The 19,426-nt window shown below is 39.2% G+C and overlaps 1 protein-coding gene across 2 annotated transcripts in view; it reads left to right on the top strand.

Annotated features, from left to right (window-relative positions):
- card11 (caspase recruitment domain family, member 11) overlaps nucleotides 1-19,426 on the top strand; it is a 243,054-nt gene that overhangs the window by 206,331 nt on the left and 17,297 nt on the right. For both annotated transcript variants that reach the window (XM_043711898.1, XM_043711897.1), the window contains 3 exons: nucleotides 7,842-7,974; nucleotides 8,751-8,930; nucleotides 14,548-14,672. In XM_043711898.1, coding sequence (XP_043567833.1) covers nucleotides 7,842-7,974; nucleotides 8,751-8,930; nucleotides 14,548-14,672 — 438 coding nt within the window. The remainder of the gene's footprint in view (nucleotides 1-7,841; nucleotides 7,975-8,750; nucleotides 8,931-14,547; nucleotides 14,673-19,426) is intronic.

The following is a 19,426-nucleotide window of genomic DNA, read 5'->3' as shown; positions in this document are numbered from 1 at the left end:
TGCAAAATTTAAAGGGCCAAGGATTTAAATAACTTGAAAGCTTTATAGTTCCACAGAGTCACTTATTCATCATTGTTAGGTTTGGTCCACTTAAAAATTAATCTGATCTAACTAGTAAAGATGCTGAGGTGTCTGTATTTTGAGTTGTTATGATTTTATTAATAATCATTCACCATATACATGAAATACGTGCATCACATCTGTCTCCATGGAAGGCTAGGCAAAAATGTTCTTACCACTGGATCTCTGACATCAATGATGGCATTTGCATTCGATCAGTTTCAAAGCATCTCATACTACTTCCCCATCATCGACAAAATTTTGTTTTAATCATTATCTTACATACACTGATTTTTTAAAAAATTAAATACAACCCTAGCTCCTGCAATCTTTGACTCCACTGAATTAGTTGTCAGGAGGTTTCATAACTCTCCCTGCTTGTGTTCTTGTCAGACTTGAAAGATCAGCAGTAGTTCAGATTTGGTTCAGATGTTGAATAGATAACTCTTTGTTGTCTTTGGTTTCTTGAAATAAGATTTCTCCTATTTCTTATTATCTTCTGGCATGAGTATTAGATATTATCTCTTTTGGTTTATATCACTCTGGATAATTGCCCCTTCTCTATTTTGATCAATTCTCTTCAAACTATATTTATTAGGTTTGACATGTTCCAATTATGGTGTCTTCTATTGTAGTTTTTCCCTTGTGATTTTCTGTAAGATTTCTTTCTATCTTAGACAACTTAATATTTTAAGACATTCAGCCTTAGGTATAATTTCTTATGTAGGATAGAAAGTTGAGTTTTGAGTTTCCTTTCTACTAGTAGCTATAATGGTGCAAATCTACTTAGAGTGGTCTTATTGTTTTAACGTGCTGCTTGGAAATCTGCACTCTTTTTTTTCAGAGTGATTTAATCATTCTAACTCCTCATTTTAGTTCTCCATTACATGAAAGATACTGGGGAGAACTTGAATGATGTTCAAATGCATATTTTTCTGTAAAATACGTGAAATAGAAGCAAATTTTGGGCCATTGTTTAATAGAACCTGGTCTGGTACACTATGTATTGCAAATATTTTTTCAATATACCGTGTTTGTGTTAGTAGTTGTCATGTGATAATTGCTTAACTTTGATTCATCTGAAAAGGTAATCTTTGACAATCAAGAATAACTTGCCATTAAAGAAGATTAAATCCAAGATATTCCCATGGCCTGGTTGGAAATTTTAGTGGTTTTCTCTGTTCTGGTTTGCATGTTGTGCACATTTCACAATTTAAAATAATTTCTCTGTGCCTTTTGACATTCGCAGCTGATACAGATATTGATACCTAAACACAAGCTCGGCATTACGCCATACCCATTGGCCTGATGTAGGTTTTTTTCTAAGATGCTTTCTCTGAATGAAACTGGATTCCTCATGCCTTGTCATACACTCATCTGTCTTCCCTGATAGTGACATGATTTCTGTGTTCAAAGAATGCTTTTATAATGACAGTAGCTTGATACAGTTCTGGCCAACTTTGCATGCAGTATTGGGAAATTTGGTTGCAGTCTTCAGCTTGCACCTGTGCTGATGTATTTCTGAGTTTGTTCCTTGCTGCTGTCCGTTGTGTTGCAGTATCCTCATCATATGTTTCAAATTCATCAATAAAGTTCACATCTTGCAGTGTAAGACTATCTGTAGGTGCTCTAAAAGTTGTGTCTCTCATTATATATTTACAAATGGGTTTACAATCCCATTTTGTAAATAAATCTGGATTCTCAGTGATCATTTGGAATATTAGGCATCATTCTTCAGAAACTTTCTGGAGCTGATATACCAAAAATATTCATAACAATAACTTCCATAAGGGGGTAATAAAAGTTGTCAATAACTTTGACTTCTCGTCTTAAAGATCCACTGTTCATATCCAGTTTCATGAATATGATGCTTTGGACAACTTTTCCAAATATTTGTCCACTGAGGACATTGGATACGTTTCTCTTGCTGCAGCTTTGTGTCCAAATCTCTATGCATGTTCAAATGATGCTGTTTGGTTTAGGGATTGGGACCATTCCCAAATACCACTCCATTGGTGTCATGACTGAGGAAGTTAATCACATCCTGATCATCTCTTCAAGTTGAAATATTACTTCCTTCATTGGTGTGCATAGTATTTTTCTGGGCACACAGATATTTTGATGTGGTCTCTTTACGCAGTGTGCGATGCTGCATTCTGTTTTAAGTCTTCCAGTCCTGTGAATAATTTTGGAAAGTCTTTCTGGAAGTGACTGCTACTGTCTTGTTGGTTGACATCTTGCACTTCTCTTACGAAATTGAAGTTGCTGTTCTTTAGGTTATGTAACAATATTTCCAGTGTTGCCTTTTTTAATACTGGAGTATTTTGTGGCTTCCTTTTAACTTTTAATTGGATTCAACCTGGTCCATGTAATTGTATTTCTGTTAGCTCTACATGGTTCTACCACTGCTGCTTGTCTGGCAATATGATTACACTTGCTCCTGTGTCTAACTTGAAAGGAATTATATTTCCATTGACATAGTGCAGAATGTATTAAAGTCTTTCATTTCCCCTTGGAACTTTTTCATCTTGCATTGCATTGATGATTGCTGCACTTCATGGATAGCTCTTTTTTTAAAAAAAAATTGTAAGCTTTAGGTTTTTTTTATTTGAACTCTTACTTTGGCACTTTTTTAAAAAGTGATCACTTCACTTACACTAGAAGCATAATGTTTATTTGCAAGATACCAATCTTAACTGTGCGAGTAGTTTTTTTTTTAGGAATCTTGCACTTTCATTTTCCATGGTACCTTCCTTTCTATAGTGCCTTGTACCATTTTGTTTTCGAAATTATAAACCTTGTAATGATATTGATGCTGGAGATTGCCTTTACCATGGCTTTTGTTCACCTCTGAGGTTGCTCTGGTTTGCTTTTCAATCTCTGTCTCACTAGTGCATTTTTTTTCTGAGAGGAATCTTCTTTTGACTATAATAAATCGAACTGAGTTTCATCAGCTATTCCAACAAAAATGTGGTCTCTAATCAATTCTGTCTTTAAATTTCCATAGGTGCAGCCCTCAACTGACTCCATAAATCATTGATAAAATCTTCTTTTGATTTGTTTGAGTGCTTAATTCCATTAAACCTGGCTGTTTCCAAAATCCTATTTGTTTTGAGGTTGAAATAACTGTCAAAGGCTTTTAAAAATTTATTTACATTTGTCTACTTCTTCCTGAGTTCTTTGCCTTCACATTATCTGCTATATTTTCAACAGAATAAAGATTCATGCTTAAGATTTGTTGTCTAATCCTGAAGCACTTCTATATCATGGGAATCTTTATCTATGTCTTCTTGTACAATGTTCATATTTTACCCACATTAATGTCTACCTTTATCCATCTCAAGAAGCAAGTGACCTCTCTCAAAGGACCAAGTTAACTTTCCAAACAGTACTTTGCAGTTCCATAACTGCAAAGACTTTGAATAATTTTCTCATGGTAAACTGTTCTATTCTAGTTTTGAAAGTTGGTTCTGTTTGGAGGCAGCTGCAGTTTTACATGCATAACAGGCTACAGACCCTGACAATGCTCTGGCAATAGTACTGAAGACTTGCTGCTCCCTTAGGCAAGCTGTTCCAGTACAATTACAACACTGGCATCCACCTGATAATTTGATAATTTGGAAAATTGTCCAAGTATGTCCTGTACATAAAAAGCAGGACAAATCCAACCCAAACAATTACTACCCATCAAGTCACGGTGGCTCAGTGGTTAGCACTGCTGCCTCACAGCACCAGGGTCCCAGGTTCGATTCCAGCCTCGGGTGACTGTGTGGAGTTTGCACATTTTTCCCCAGTCTGCGTGGGTTTCCTCCAGGTGCTCCAGTTTTCTCCCACAGTTCAGGTGAATTGGCAATGCTAAATTGCCCATAGTGTTAGGTGCATCAGTCACAGGGAAATGGGCCTAGATGGGTTACTCTTCGGAGGGTTGGTGTGGACTTGTTGGGCCAAGGGGCCTGTTTCCACACTGTAGGGAATCTAATCTAATCAAAAAAAGGTCTACTCTCGATCATCAGTAAAGTGATGGAGGTGTCATCAACAGTGCTATCAAGCAGCACCCACTGAGCAGTAATCTGCCTAGTGATGCCCACTTTGAGATCCACCAGGACCACTCAGCTCCTAACCTCATTACAGTGTTGATTTAAACATGGACAAAAGAGCTGAATTCAAGAGGTGAAGTGAGAGTGATAATCCTTGACATCAGGGCATCATTTGACTGAGTGTGGCATCCAGGATCCCTGGCAAAACTGGAATCTATGGGAATTTGGAGACAAACTGTCCAGTGGTTAGAGTCATACCCGACATATAGGAAGATGGTCGTGGTTGTTGGAGGACAATCATCTCAGCTACAGGATATCTCTGGAGGAGATCCTTAGGGTTGTGTCCTAGGCCGCTTCATCAATGACCTTCCCTCCATCATGAGGTCAGAAGTGGGATATTTGCCAATGATTGCACAGTGTTCAGTACCATTCACGATTCCTCAGATACTGAAGCAGTCCATATCCAAATGCAATAAGATCTGGACGTATCCAGACTTGTGCCAACAAATGGCAAGTAACATTTGTGCGACACAAATGCCAAGCTATGACCATCACCAATAAGAAGAGACAATCAAACCATGACTGCTTGACATTCAATGGTGTTGCCATCACTGAATCCCTACTATCAACATCCTGAGCTTATCATTGACCAGAAACTCAATTGAACTCATCACATAAACACTGTTGCTACAAGATACTGTGGCAAATAATCACCTCCTGACTCCTCAAAGTCTGTCCACCATCTACAAGGCCCAAGTCAGAACTGTAATGAAATGTTTCCCACTTATCTGGATGAACGCAGCCCCAACAACACTCAAGTTTGACACCATCCAGGACAAAGCAGCTTGCTTGATTGGTACTACACCCACAAGCATCCTCTCCCTCCACCACCAATGCTCAGTAGCAGCAGTGTGTACTAAATGAGATGCACTGCTGAAATTCACCAACAATCCTCAGATAGCACCTTCCAAACCCACAACCACTTCCATGTAGAAGGTCAAGAGCAGAACATAAATGGGAACACCACCACCCTCAAGCTCCATTCCAAGCCACTCACCATACTGACTTGGAAATATATCGCCATTCCTACACTGTCCAGAAAAGAAAATCCTGGAATTCCTTCCCTAATGGCATGATGGGTTACTCCACAACAGGTGTACCGCAGCATTTCAAGAAGGCAGCTCAGCACCACTTTCTCAAAGGCAACTAGGGACAGGCAATAAATGCTGGCCAGCCCGTGATGCCACATCTCACAATGAATCAATAAAAGAAACTGTGTGTAAACCACCGATGTGGAAAGTATAATCCTCCTCCATTTTCCAACCCGCTCTCTTCCAACTCAGCTGGCAAAAATAATGAGTGTTGAGTTCAACAGGGCAACGTCAGTAATCCATTTTGACATAACACACATTCCTTCATTTCCATGAAAGTTCTGGCCTTTCAGGGGAGGGAGTATCTCCATGAAACTCACCAAAATTGACACTTAGGGCTGAAATTAAACAGATTTGAGCTTTCGAACCAAACTGCTTAAGCTCTGGATGCCCTGACATCCCTATTTCCAATATCACCAAAAAATGTGGTCTGTCATTATCAAATTGCTCTCTGTGGGATCTTGCCATGTGCTCATCCATGTCTGAGCTGTTAACACTTATGCAAGTGGTGGTCAAGATCCAGGACAATTATTGGCCACTGAAGGTGGCTTGGATCACAAAGTGTATCCAAGTGGTTCTTTTCTGATTCAGTTAAATGTACTTAAGAGAAGATTCAACAACATGAATTTACTTAGATATGAACATTTATCAAGTAATCATTAAAAAGAAGAAAGCAATAAGCCTAACACCCTTTTGCCCATCAGGGACCCTCGGTCAACAGTTGGTCTAGAGGATTAGGTTTGTTCCTGGTACAGTTCACAATCCCGGTCTGAATTGAAATCCAATGACTCAGAACAAACATCTTTGTCCTATATAGTGTAACAAACAGTAAGTCCGGAAAAACAATTGTGCCGTCTTCGGCATGTACAGGAACGTTCACAGGACTCATTCAAGTCATGCAGCTATTGAATATCATCATCAATTTTAGCCCATCCTGTACAGAAGGACTTCTTCCTGTCTGGCTAGTGAAAAAAGTTCAGAGATCAGGGTGAATCGAGCAGGTATTCCCTCTCTGGCCTTAGGTGAAAGAGGTAAGTGCTATGTCGCTAACATTGACTCCCTTCTGGAGACTGGTGAAATGCACAAGGTCAATCAATCACTCCCTTCTGCCCTCCTGTGGGCTCCAGGAGTAGGGCAGGTGGACCTGTTTGTAGTCTCAGTAGTGACTACTGAGCCAGGATCCCCACTGGAATCGCAGTGCTGCCAATCAATCAGACTGAAGGGTGCAAATATTACCTCCATCCAATCAATGTTCCATAGAGTGTTAAATGTCTGTACAGCTATCCTAAAAGTCCTGCCCGATACTTCTTCATTGGCTGAAAAGGTGTTTGGGGCATCTTGAGATCATGTAAGGTGTGGCATAGATATAAAAACTGTCTCTCCTTTCTGCTGCTGAGACATTCTAGCTTACCAGTTTTCTCATATTCACATTTAAACAAAAATTCTTTATACATTACCCCATTTGTACTTTGCTGGGTGGTAACTAGGAATTTAGTGTGACCCTGACTAGAGCCGAGAGATAGGTAATCAGTAGAACAATGATGAGTGGCCTTGTTTTCCACCAACAAATAATTACACTTCAAAAAATGAATTGAAAGAGATTAATCTCACTGTCTTTTGCTTAAATGTACACAGTTGAACAATTTTTGTTGCTTTACTTCATGCACATTATGTCCCAGAGGATCAGATATTCTGACTCTGCTCCTTGCCTGTCTTCCATGCATCTCCATATCAACCAGCACAATTTGATAAGAACTCCTCACTAACCATTCCTGAATTTATTTTGTTTCTATCTCAGATATTGCAGTCTCATTGCCCACTGGGATTCTATGAAAGGTAGCCACCAATATTTAACAATTAAAGATGTGATTCATACATGGGTCTCCACCATTAGTGATCTTCACCAGTGATGCCCCATGAATTGCCCTGCATGGGTTTACATAAAAGGGCTGTAATTTACAAATATTACCTGCAAATTGTTGCTTGGTGTTTGCCTTCTAAAATATATCCACAATCTATTCAAAAATGAAACTACCTTATTTTATGTTGACATGGCAGTTAGTTTCAAGGTACCCACAGGACTGGTTTCAGACAAACTTTGGCACCAAGAAAGAGATGGAGATTTTAGGACTGGTGACCAAATGTTTGGCCAAATGTTTTTTAATTGTATCTCATAAGGAAAGTGAGGCGGGTGATTTAGGGGAAAAAGGTCCAGAGCTCAGGGCCCAGGCATTTAATGTTGTCACCACCAATGGAGGCCAAATGGAAATCATAGATGTCCAAGAAGCCAGGGTTGATTTATAAGGCTGGAGGAAGTTCTAGAGATAGAGGGTGATGAGACCATGGAAAAATTAAAAACAAAGATTTTAAAATCAAGAAATGCTGGACTGGGAACTATTGTAACTCAGTAAGTACAGGGGCATGGGAAGAAGAGGACCACCATTCCTCACCTTCTAATGCGTGCTGAAAAAAATGTATTTCCAGTATTCATGTTACAAGTACTGATCTAGAATTTACACATTGAAGTTGCTGAAATGCTTTCATTGTACTGTGTTTGCTTTTGTAAAATGACTTTTTCTTTGTCTCTGTTCAGTTTGTCAGTAGGTCTGACAACAAGTACAAGAGAATGAACAGCAGTGAGCGTGTACGGATTGTCACTGGCTCCCCATCTGGACCAGCAAAAGCCTCTTTCGAAACTCTGAAATTTTCCGCTGAAAAACAGGATGGTAATAAAAGGACTTGTATTTATATAGCACCTCTCACCACCTCTGAATGACCCAAAGTGCTTTATGGCAAATATGTACTTCTGGAATTGCAATCACTGCTCAAGAAAAGTCACCATAGTTCCACTGGACCAAGAGGCTACTCTCTCATTCGAGAGGTGTGACTGTTGGTTTAACCAGAGAGTCACTATGACTCAGACAAGGGGAGAGGTTGATAAGGAGAGCCCTTCACAGTAACTTCAGCCAGTGCAGGAATTGTACCCATGCTGCTGGCATCACTATGGGTTGACAACCAGCCAACTGAGCTAACCAACCTCCAGTGGTGAGCACTGCTGCCTCACAGCACCCGGGTTTGATTCCAGCCTCAGGTGGCTGTCTGTGTGGAGTTTGCACATTCTCCCTGTGTCTGCGTGGGTTTCCTTCAGGTGCTTCAGTATCCTCCCACAATCCAAAGATATGCGGGCTAGGTGATTTGGCTATCCTAAATTGCCCATAGTGTTCAGATGCATTAGTCAAGGGTAAATATAGAGGAATAGGGTAGGGGAATGGCTCTGGATGGGTTACTCTTCGGGTGTGGGGGAGTCAGTATGGACTTGTTGGGCCAAATGGCCTGTTTTCACACTGTATGGATTCTATAATTACAGCCCCAGGATAGTTGTGGATGTGCAAGCTCCTGAAAGCAGTAATAATCTGAGGTTCAACTGTTGCCCAGGCCCTCTCACAGAAACTTGTAGATTCTTGCATTAAAAATTAAGGTCTTCCCTTTTCTTTTCTTGAAGATATGGATACAGAAAGTGACATCAAGAGAGGTTTCACGTTAATCCCATACAGCCTGGTCCATCCATACCACATCCAACAGAAACGCCCTGTGTTGTTCTCCCCAACGTCACTAGCCAAAATGCTTGTGCAAAAGTTGCTCAATTCTGGAGAAGCCATGGAGTTTGACATATGCAAATCAGGTAAGGTTGAATCATGTGACTTGGCCACAAATGTTTTGGGTTACAATATCAATACTTTTACTCCGAACTGGGTAAGGAAGGACTAACTGTTTCCACAAGCAAAATAGTCTGTATGCAGAAGTGATAGATTTTAAGATAATTTGCAAACTGGAGGCGATATGCAGATAAAACATTTAAATCATATGTTCTGAAATACATTATGTAACAGGGTGGTGGAAGCAAATTCTGAACTGTTAGTAGGAAGTTAGACACATACTTGAAAAGGAATGGGCAGTCAATGGGGTTTGGAATTAGTTAGATCTTGAAAAGTAATGACACATGTCACATGGACTGAATTACTTCATTCTGTATTGTATTTGTTAAATCTAACCTATGATGATTGGGATAACAGGACACATACTCCACCAGCTTTAAGTTTACGACATAAAATGTTTGGCACAATCCCAGCATAAATCATTTTACATCACTTGATGTTTCGAAAAGCTTCTGCTTTGCAGTAGTGATAGAAGTGGAAGAGCTTAAGATATGTAGGCGCAGTCACGCTGCTTGCAACTAAAATATTCTTTATTTCAGTTGTTGAATGAATTGCAATTTGTAAAAGGAATGTTTTCATTAGCAGGTGGATGAAACTGAAGAAACTGTAATTTATGCTAAGTGTCATATTGGCAAGTTACAGTTAGTGTGATGGGACAGAAAGAGGCCAATCGATTAGGTGCAATGACTATATCGTTAGACTGACCCACGTGAAGGCTTTGTTTTATTGTAAAGATTCAGACTTTAAGTATGAGTGAGTAACCAGTGCAATCCCTGCTGTGGGCTTTCAATATATTATTAATGAGGATATTTTTCATCAGGATGACAAGAGTCTATTTTGACAATGATGATATATATTTCTTTCTGATTGGCCCCTTAAGGCAGTCAGTATTCCTCCTCCTGTTCATTTGAAATACTACTTGATATTTGGTTTGTGGTAATAGTGGTTATATTCTCTTGAGTTCTACCTTGAGGCAGTTATTCTGAGCAGCAGAATCTCCACTCTCCTAGTTCACTGCCTTCAGGCTTTTTTTGCCTGCCTAAAGACTGAAATCTTTCTGTTCAGTCTGTTCACTGCCTGCAGGCTTTACTCTTGAAGGCATTGGTCTCTCAGTTCTGCTGTCAGATATGTTGGTTTGTGTATACTGGAATGGTGCAACATGCAGGATTTTTTTAAATAAACAATTTTATTCTTGTATTTTCTTTAATAGCTCCTTAGTAGTGATGCCATCACTATTTTACCTTGTGAATTGAGGACAAAACATCCTGGACTCATGCACTTATTTGTCTGGCCTGGCTTTGATCATCTTGCAGAGGCTTAGCTTCCACATGGTGTCATTGATCTTGCAAGGCTCTCCTTCACATCTGCCTTCACTAATGATTCACTCTTATACCCAAGTAAACTGTTGGGATTGCATATAGAAAGATGTTCAGATTCTATCAAATTCAGATTTGAATTATGATTTTTTTACTCTTTTTACTGCCAGTCTACCTGAAATCAACCACCTTTATACAAAAGCAATTTACTGTAGATGGTGGAAATCTGACATTCAAAAAGAAAGCAGTCTGGCAGCATTCCGTGAATAGAGTGACAGAATTAACATTTTTGGTTTATGTCGGTTCACCTGATCTGGGAAAAGTTTGAGATTTAACAGTTTATAAGCAAGTGCAAAACAAGAAAAATGAGTAGTGATGCAGACATAAGCACAAAGGAATGAGTTGCTAGAGTCCAGAGTTGGTGAATTGGCTAAGTGGATGATACAATGGATAGTACAAGTGGATAGCCAAATGGATAGTACAATTCAGTCAAAAATGCAGGCAATGGGACAAAAAAAGCATCCAAAGAAGGTGTAAATGACAACAACAAATGACTTGAAAAAAAATCGGTTTTACAGTGGTTATGATCTGTTCAATTCAATGTTTAATCCGGAAGGTTGTGAATTGCCTAACCGATAGGATGAAGTGTTGTTTCTCAGGTTTATGTTAAGTTTTATTGGAACAATGTAGAAGGCCAAAGTTAGAGAGGCCATATGGCTGTCCTTATTCTGTTACGCTTTTCAATGGAGATCTGTGGAATCTCTGTAGAAATTCAGTGAAAGACCATTTAAGTCTCATCACAGATAATTTGAATTGAATAGTAAAAGTGTGGACTTGTGTAATAGCAGTTGACATGAGGTGCTGATTTTGTTTTAATAACTGGTTTGTTGCAGTTTGTGTTACAGTGGAAGAGTGGTTTATTCATTTTCTTTAAAACAAGACACCGACATTGTTGATATCTGATGGAATCTGCGAATTTGTTGATGTATTGTCTAAGATTTTGAAATTAAAAAAATATTGTTTTCTGTTTTACATGGTTGCACAGAAGCTATTGCCTGAATTTATGGCAGATGCTAGCTCAGGCTTAGCCTCTGTATCTTGCCTACATACCATATGCTTAACATTCTAAGGTTTTGTTATTTCAAAATTTGTCCCTGAAAATAAATGTGATCTACTACCATATTCTAAATATAAAACCAATTTCTATCCATTTTAATGTGATTAGGTTCAGGTCAGCTAACAAAGAAAGTGACAGATTGAGTTCACATAAGCTTGACAGGTTTGAAAGAACAACAAAGGCCACCCTAGTGCGAGTGGCTGTTACTTTGGAAGTGTATTAGATTTGTGCATTTGAGATAGGAGATACAGCACTGCAAAAGTAAACTAGATAAACAGTTAAAATTTACCATCATAAATCGTACACTTACTATTTAACAGGCTAGGGCTGTTTTCTGAAGAGAAGGCAGAGGGTGGCGTGACATTAAGGGTTTGGTGTAGTAGATGTAGAGATGATGTTGCCATTGATAAGTGAAATAACTCCACAGAGGCAGGTATCCTGTCACCAAGTCACCCTTTAATTTACATAAGCATAGTAGTTGATATTGGTTCAGCTTTCTCAGAGCCAGTGCTCAGAGTGAACAGAGTCTCTGATGCTCTTGTAAAAAATAATATATAAACAATACACTGGCTGTGGTCAGCCATTTTGGAGTCAGGCCTCTGAAAGTGACTAGATTCGAAATCCCCTGTTCATTCATTTTTTTCTTCCTGCCACTACTACTACATAACAGTGCTTATTTCATACCCAATCCAGGTGTGCATAATTAAATAAGTGCAGGCACTCAGTGAAGACACCTGAGGCAAATAATTTTACTCAATATTTCCACCACCAGGAAAAACACCCATGTGGTCCGGTAACTAGTAATAAGCAAAGCCAGATAATAGCAATGCTAATGTGAAAAAAGTGATGGGGGAAAGAATTAAAGGAAGAAAAAGCACTCCGTGCCCCCACTATGCCCACCTTTCCCTAAAGGCACTGAAAACATTGGTGGACATCATATGCTCTCTCTCCAAGGACGACTCCCTGTTTATAGCTGTCTGCCAGGGCTCCCTGATTAGGATAGTTAACCTGGTCCAATCAGGGAACTCATTCTTACCTCAATGCCATCACAGTAGAGCCCGGGTGTCCTTGGAGAAGGAGCACGCGGTGTCGACCAACACCCTGGAGTTGTTCAGGGAGAGGTGGGCGCCGCAGGGAGTGGAGTGCATTATTTCGGGAAAAAAAATAATAAGCACTACCGCAGTTAGGTGGTAGTGTGGGGGTTAAAGGAAAAAAAAAATAAACAGAAGATCTAGCCGGAGGGTGGAAAAAAAAAGAAAAAAAAACCATCACAGTTCCAACTCTATTTTGATTTAGTCCCTACCCTCCCCTTCACTGTTTTTGATCACACAGCACTGCCCTTTGATGTGAAGGGCAGTGTTTGTCACTGGCCATTCGGGTGTTTTCCTATCTTCCTGGTGGTGGAATTTGAATAAAGATTCGTGCACTTTGTGTCTTTCACTGTGTCTCACACCTGCACACACACACCATGGGTGCTGGGGAAAAAAATAAGCACTACCGCACTTTGGTGGTAGTGTGGGGGGGGCTAAAAAGAAAAAAAATACCATCACAGTGGGAAGAGACCAAAATTAAGGGTCACCATCAGGTAATCACTAGTTATTTGAATTTGGGTGAAACTAGAACTCAATCACAAATAATAGCTTGAGGAAAAAGGCAAAGCTTACCGAAGAAAGGCTTGGACTAGTGGTTCCCAGATTGCCAGTTGTGACACTGTGGAATTATGAGACAAGAAATTGGTGTCTTAAACTTTGAAGCAGCAATGGCTTTGCAGCAAGAACTCTGGTTGGATAATGCAAAGCTCATTTAAATGAGTGAGATCTTCTATCGGGGCACGTCCTAATTAAATACACTTTGAACCCCGATTGCTGCAACCAACAGAGCCTGCAAATAGTCGATGTTTTAATTGTTTTCTTGTGTCTGACTCACTGCTATATCCTGTTGGACAACTATTCCCTGAATCCCCTCCCCACTTTTCACACTTAGATTGTACCAAGTGTGGTGAAACCTTAAAGTGGGGTCACAAAAAGGTTTGAAAAACATCAGTATAGAAGATTATGCTGCAAAGATATATAATTTTGTGCTGACAGTGGGAAGAGGTTTGTGCAGATGATAAACACAAGCTTAGACCAGTCGGGCCAACTTTGAGTGAATATATCCAATTGGTTATAATCTTACAATTTACAAGGGGCTTTGCCAGTTGTTTACTTGACAAATGCACGTTGGCTGAGAAACAAATGCTGAAAATAGTCCACAGGTCAGGCAGCATCTGAGAAACAGAGTTAACGTTTTTTGTTGTGATGTTAGAATTCCTCAGCTGATATAAGTAAGATTACATTGCAGAGTGTTATTGGCATGAATGCTGATGGGTAGAAATAAAAATCAGCCTGGGTTTATGTGCTTGTCACTATCAGTAATTCTATTAGGAAGAATATGCATCTGCAGCTAGCAAATGAGATTATGATAATTCAGTATGTTGGAAGGGCATGGTGGTGCCCAGGCTCAACATACGGGGAAGGTAAAGGAGTGTAGCAAAAGGTTTTGAAGTTGTCATTTTTTTTCTTGGTGTCTGAGGTAGCTGCAATGTCACATGCAAGATCTAGGAGAAAGTGAGCACTGCAGATGCTGGAGATCAGAGTCAAAAAGTGTGGCATTGGAAAAGCACAGCAGGTCAGGCAGCATCCGAGGAGCAGAACACACAAGATCTGCAGACTGTACCAAATGGAGGATGGGGTGGCAGATAACTACTTGATGTTCAAGTGTATGGGTTGTTTGCAGTTGTGGGGGTCTCTCTAATGGCTCTGCCTTTGCCTCTACATGGTCCTGATGAAGTGTCTCTATGCATTTAGTGCCTTCCTGAATGGGCTTTCTCCAATTTGGTCGAAGCCAGGCACTGCCATTAGTTGGTGTTTGATCTCTTCGAGAACATCCCTAAAACATTTCCTCTGTCCTCTTGGGAGTTTGCTGCCATGACAAATAACCAAATAGAACAGTTACTTCAGGAGTCTGGTAAATCTTACTCCAATGTAAGCACTTGACTTCACGGCACGTAGGGGAGAAAATTGGAGAGGGAGGGAGTTTGCAAAGAACACTGAAATCATTGTCCAAACAATGGGTTGGATTATTTCATTAACTTCAATATTTGCCCTTTAGATATTTTAAACAAAGAAGAATATTTGCAGAAACAGAAGTCAGAACCAATTATCTTCTCCAGAGAAAAGCATTTAAACACCTTTGAATGTGTCATGCCTGCTAACATCAAAGCTGTAACTGCCAAGGTAAATGAAGCTTACCCATTTACTTTTTTTTGCTATATTTGTTAAATACTGTGGGTAATAAAAAGTACTTGTTATATTGTTTTTTTGCTGCCAAGATACAAAATTGAAGCAACAGCAGCTTGTTTGTACAGTGGTTTTAAAATAATAAACATATCCCAAGGGTCTCCACAGGAGCATTGTCAAACAAAATTTGTCACCGAGCCACAGGTTACGCAGGGTTGAATGTGGCAGGACCATGTCTGGAGGTAACAGAAGCGCAGATGAGGATTTGAGCAGCAGATGAACTGAGACAGCAATGAAAACAGGCAGTGTTATGGAGGTGAAAATAGATTACTCTTAGTGGAATGGATGTGTAATTGAAAGCTTATCGTGGAGCCAGATATGACAGAAGTTGACCGCCATCTGGTTCAGCCTCAGATAGTTGCCAAGGAGAGCAATGAAATTTATGATGGGGGTGGGGGTGAAGTATGTGATGAGGACTGAAGACAATAATTTCGTCAAATTATTAAGTCTGGACAGCAGAATTAGTCATTGACAATACAGCAAATAAGAAACTGTCTGTCCAGCTGTAAAAATCAAACAAGCAAAGAGCTTTTACATTTAAAAGTATCTAAACTTCTGAGGGGTTTTCTTAAGAATAGGGCAGGGAATAATTGTTTTCAGCAGCAGTTATATTAATTATGAAAGAATACAGGTTAAAATTAATTATAAAAATTAAGATTATAGGCTTTATATCAGCATTTGCCTGAGTTGTTAAGATCTGGAATGATAGGGTGAGAGTGTAGCAGACATCAGCAACTTTCAAGGGATGAATACTTGGAAAGAAGAAATTTGCAGCATTTGCAAGAGTGCATTGGAGTGAGATGAAATGAATAGGGTGTTTTAAAGAGAAAGTGGTACAGAATTGATTAGTTTATGATTTTATGACTTAGCAAAGCTACCAATAGCTACCTCACCCTTTGCCCAACTTTAGATGAAGAACAACTCATACTCCAATAAAAACAACATTAAGGTGTTAAACAAAGGTGGACAGGCTTAGGATTGGGAGAAAATTTTCAGCATGGGACCTAAGTGATGATAGGAACAAACCTTAGTCTGGAATAGAATAGAGTTACAAGTTTGGAAGAGCTAAATTTCAGAGGCTGGTGGATGTAGACTCAGTGTGAATGAATTTTCACTTGTATTTTCATTTGTGATAACAGTAAAAAGTTGTTTGTAACTATGATAAGTTATTGGCAGCAATTGTTAAAATTCTTGTGGAGACAGATATCTCTACTTCAAGGTTATGAAGATCCAAGCAATGAGTTTAAAAGAAACAAATGTCAAGATTTCATGGTTTAAGAATTTTGCTGTAAAGAGCAAAATAATTAATAACATTACTTAATAGGTCACTTAGATAATCTGCAGAAAAGGAATTTTCCCATTACTTAATTAATGCTAGCAGAAGTGCGTTAAGCCATATTTATATACGAGACCATGCACTCAGGAAATGATGCCTTCTAGATTTAGTTACAAACTTGTCTTGGCTTTTGAATATGCTCCTTTCCATTTGCCAAGCCAGGCAAGCTTTCAAGTTATTCTTTGAAATTCCTTTCACTCAATTGTCTGAGCAACATTGTGCCTTACTCAAGTCTTTTCAATGTTATGATTCCATGGTCCTTAAATCTCTGCAAGTTCCATCACTTCAAATATCAACTCTATTCTCACCAGCATTCTGCTTAGACCTGGAAGGGGAGAGAAACCAATCAAAGGCCAAGTCTGAGAGCCTCAATACTGAACGATCAGCTTCATATCTTGTGTGGAGTTGAAGACTGGCACTTGGTTTCATATGGATTTTGGCTTGAGTTTCTCTTCCTATGACCACTAGATCTCATGGGCTTGTCTCCATGCAGATGATTTCACCATCCCCACTCCAGGACATTTTTTTAACTTTCAGTTGAAGGTAAGAAACAGTTTAAAGCAGAAACATTCTAAAACATCTTGCATTTGTAAACACCAGACTTCATAGTCTTTAAATTCAGGAGCTTATTACCTTTCAACTCACCACCTCTTTCTCTTCCTTTGAGATAATTCTTAAAGGAACTCCCTGTTTTGGTCACCCTTGTGACTTCGCCTCCTTTGTGAGGCACCCATTTTGTTCCTTCTGTCTATAAAGTAATATTGAATAAACATCCCAAAAGAAGAGGCCCTTTAAAATGTAAGTTGTTGTTGTGAGATATTGTGAAATATAGAGTTGCTACAGTTGTTAGGATAATTGAAATTAGGGGGATTCAATATTTTAAAATCACACAGCAGCAATCATAGCCTTATTTACATTAAATAGTATAGCATGTTTGTCTGAAATTATTTTTGCATAATTTTGATACATTTTGTGAACTAGTGAGATGCACGCCATAAGATTAAACTTTATTTTGTTGGTCATACTTTCATATCAGTCAGAAGATTATAGCCTCTATTCTAAGACCAAGTACATGATCACATCTTATGAAGGACAGCTGCATTTTTGGTGCTGTAATGAGATATTGAATAAAAGTCCCATTTTTGCCTGACTTTTTCGAATGAAGATGATGTAGCATCATCTTGGAGGTAGAGCAAGTTCTGCTGGTTTCTTTAAGGAAAAAAAAACACTCCCCTCTGCACCAATGAATAAATAAATATATAAATCATGCATAGTTAATGGTGGGATCTTATAATGCACACAAACCTGCCATATCTATCTAAATGACAAGCATCACTCTTGTCAAATTGATGTGCGTACAGCATTGAGGCATATAATATGCTTTATTAAATGCTAGTTACCTTGGATTCAAGATGGAGTTAAAGTAGAATCTCATAGCAATGCAACAAAATTGTTCATGGTTTTAAATTAATATGAATGGCTTTACTGATTCTCTGCTTCCATTGATGTACAGTTACATTTCCTTCTGACATTGTAGTAGAATTTTGCATTCCTTTTACACCAGTAGAGCTAAGAGTGTAGTCATTTAGCAGAACTGTGGATCAGCAGAATATGTGGTGAAAAGATTTATTTTCCTGTCCACCCTCCTCCTCATCTGCCCATCAAGTTAGAGTGAAAAGTGACTCTGATTCCCCTGTAATGCCAGCTATCGCTCAATGTGAAGATGTTTCATGTGTCAGTTTGTGTCTAGGGGCTTGTTGGAAATGAGCCAGTCCAAACTCACCCTAATCTTTAATCAATGACTGTTTATTTCAACCAATTCTGATCACAATGATGAAAGGAGGGATGCAAGTCAAGTCGTCCCAAGTGTTTTAACTCGTTAATCAAACATCAAGTTCAATAAATTAGCATCCATTATCTGTACTAAGGCTTAATTTCCCTAAGCATCAACTTGACATTTATCAAAATGGCTGCCTGGACCATGATCCACAATCAACAAGTTTGGGTGAGGGGTGGGGGTGGGGGAAGCTATGTAATTAAAACTTTCCCTTTTTATTCTGGAATTGAATTTATGAAACAGTTTCTCAGTAACATTTTGAATCTCCTGAAAATTAAATCTCTTTATATACCTGGTCACGATTTTTTATGAAAATAGACAAAAATAAAATAAGTTTACTTGCAAGGGAAAGGAAATTGCCTGGGATGCACAGACTTAAAATAAGATTAGCAACAAATTGCTAAGTACTATCAATGATGGATAATGACTTTGGAGGGCCTTAACGCCAATCAATTAGGTCTGTGTAGATCATTAACACTGACCAGATTATTTGGGCTAAATGCCTCTGTGGGTGTGATTTTACATAAATCCCTGATGCAAATCTATTCTGTGTTCAGTTCTTCTTGCCTCAATTTTCCAAGCTGCCTCCTAACTTGTCCTCTCCTTATTGGAACATATAATCTGTGCTGTTTCACCTCAAAATGTGGGAGATCGCTAAATCAGCTACCTGTTTTACATCTTGCCCAAGCACAGCAAAGAGTAAAATAGTTATCAAAATCCAAAGATAATTTTCAGAAGAATATAAAACTGTAGTGGTTGAAGAAACTCTTGAACAAATCTTTTTTGAGACTATTTTTTTCTTTTGATTTCTCTTTTTCGCCACCATCACTGAACCAATCGCTTTACTTTGTTTTCTTACTCACTCATTTCACTTGGCTCTTTTACATAGAAGAATACAGCGCAGTACAGGCCCTTTGGCCCTCGATGTTGCGCTGATCCAAGCCCACCTAACCTATACTAACCCACTATCCTCCATATACCTATCCAATGCCCGCTTAAATGCCCATAAAGAGGGAGAGTCCACCACTGCTACTGGCAGGGCATTCCATGAACTTACAACTCGCTGAGTGAAAAACCTACCCCTAACTTCAGTCCTATATCTACCCCCCCCACCTTAATTTATAGCTATGCCCTCTTGTAATACCCGACTCCATACGCGGGAAAAGGTTCAACCCTATCTAACCCCCTAATCATCTTGTACACCTCAATCAAGTCACCCCTAAACCTTCTTTTCTCTAATGAAAACAGCCCCAAGTGTCTCAGTCTTTCCTCATACGATCTTCCTTCCATACCAGGCAACATCCTGGTAAACCTCCTCTGCACCCGTTCCAGTGCCTCCACATCCTTCCTATAGTATGGCGACCAAAACTGCACACAATATTCCAGATGCGGCCGCACCAGAGTCTTATACAACTGCATCATGACAGCTCCCTCACACGACCCTTTCCTCCCTGCCTGATGGGTACATACTTATCAAGAACACTCAATAGTTGCTCCTTGAACAAGCTCCACATATCA

This window comes from Chiloscyllium plagiosum, chromosome 21, assembly GCF_004010195.1.
Source record: "Chiloscyllium plagiosum isolate BGI_BamShark_2017 chromosome 21, ASM401019v2, whole genome shotgun sequence".
NCBI lineage: Eukaryota > Metazoa > Chordata > Chondrichthyes > Orectolobiformes > Hemiscylliidae > Chiloscyllium > Chiloscyllium plagiosum.
The sequence above is the reverse complement of the archived record's forward strand: the minus strand, read 5'-3'. Positions and strand labels throughout refer to the sequence as shown.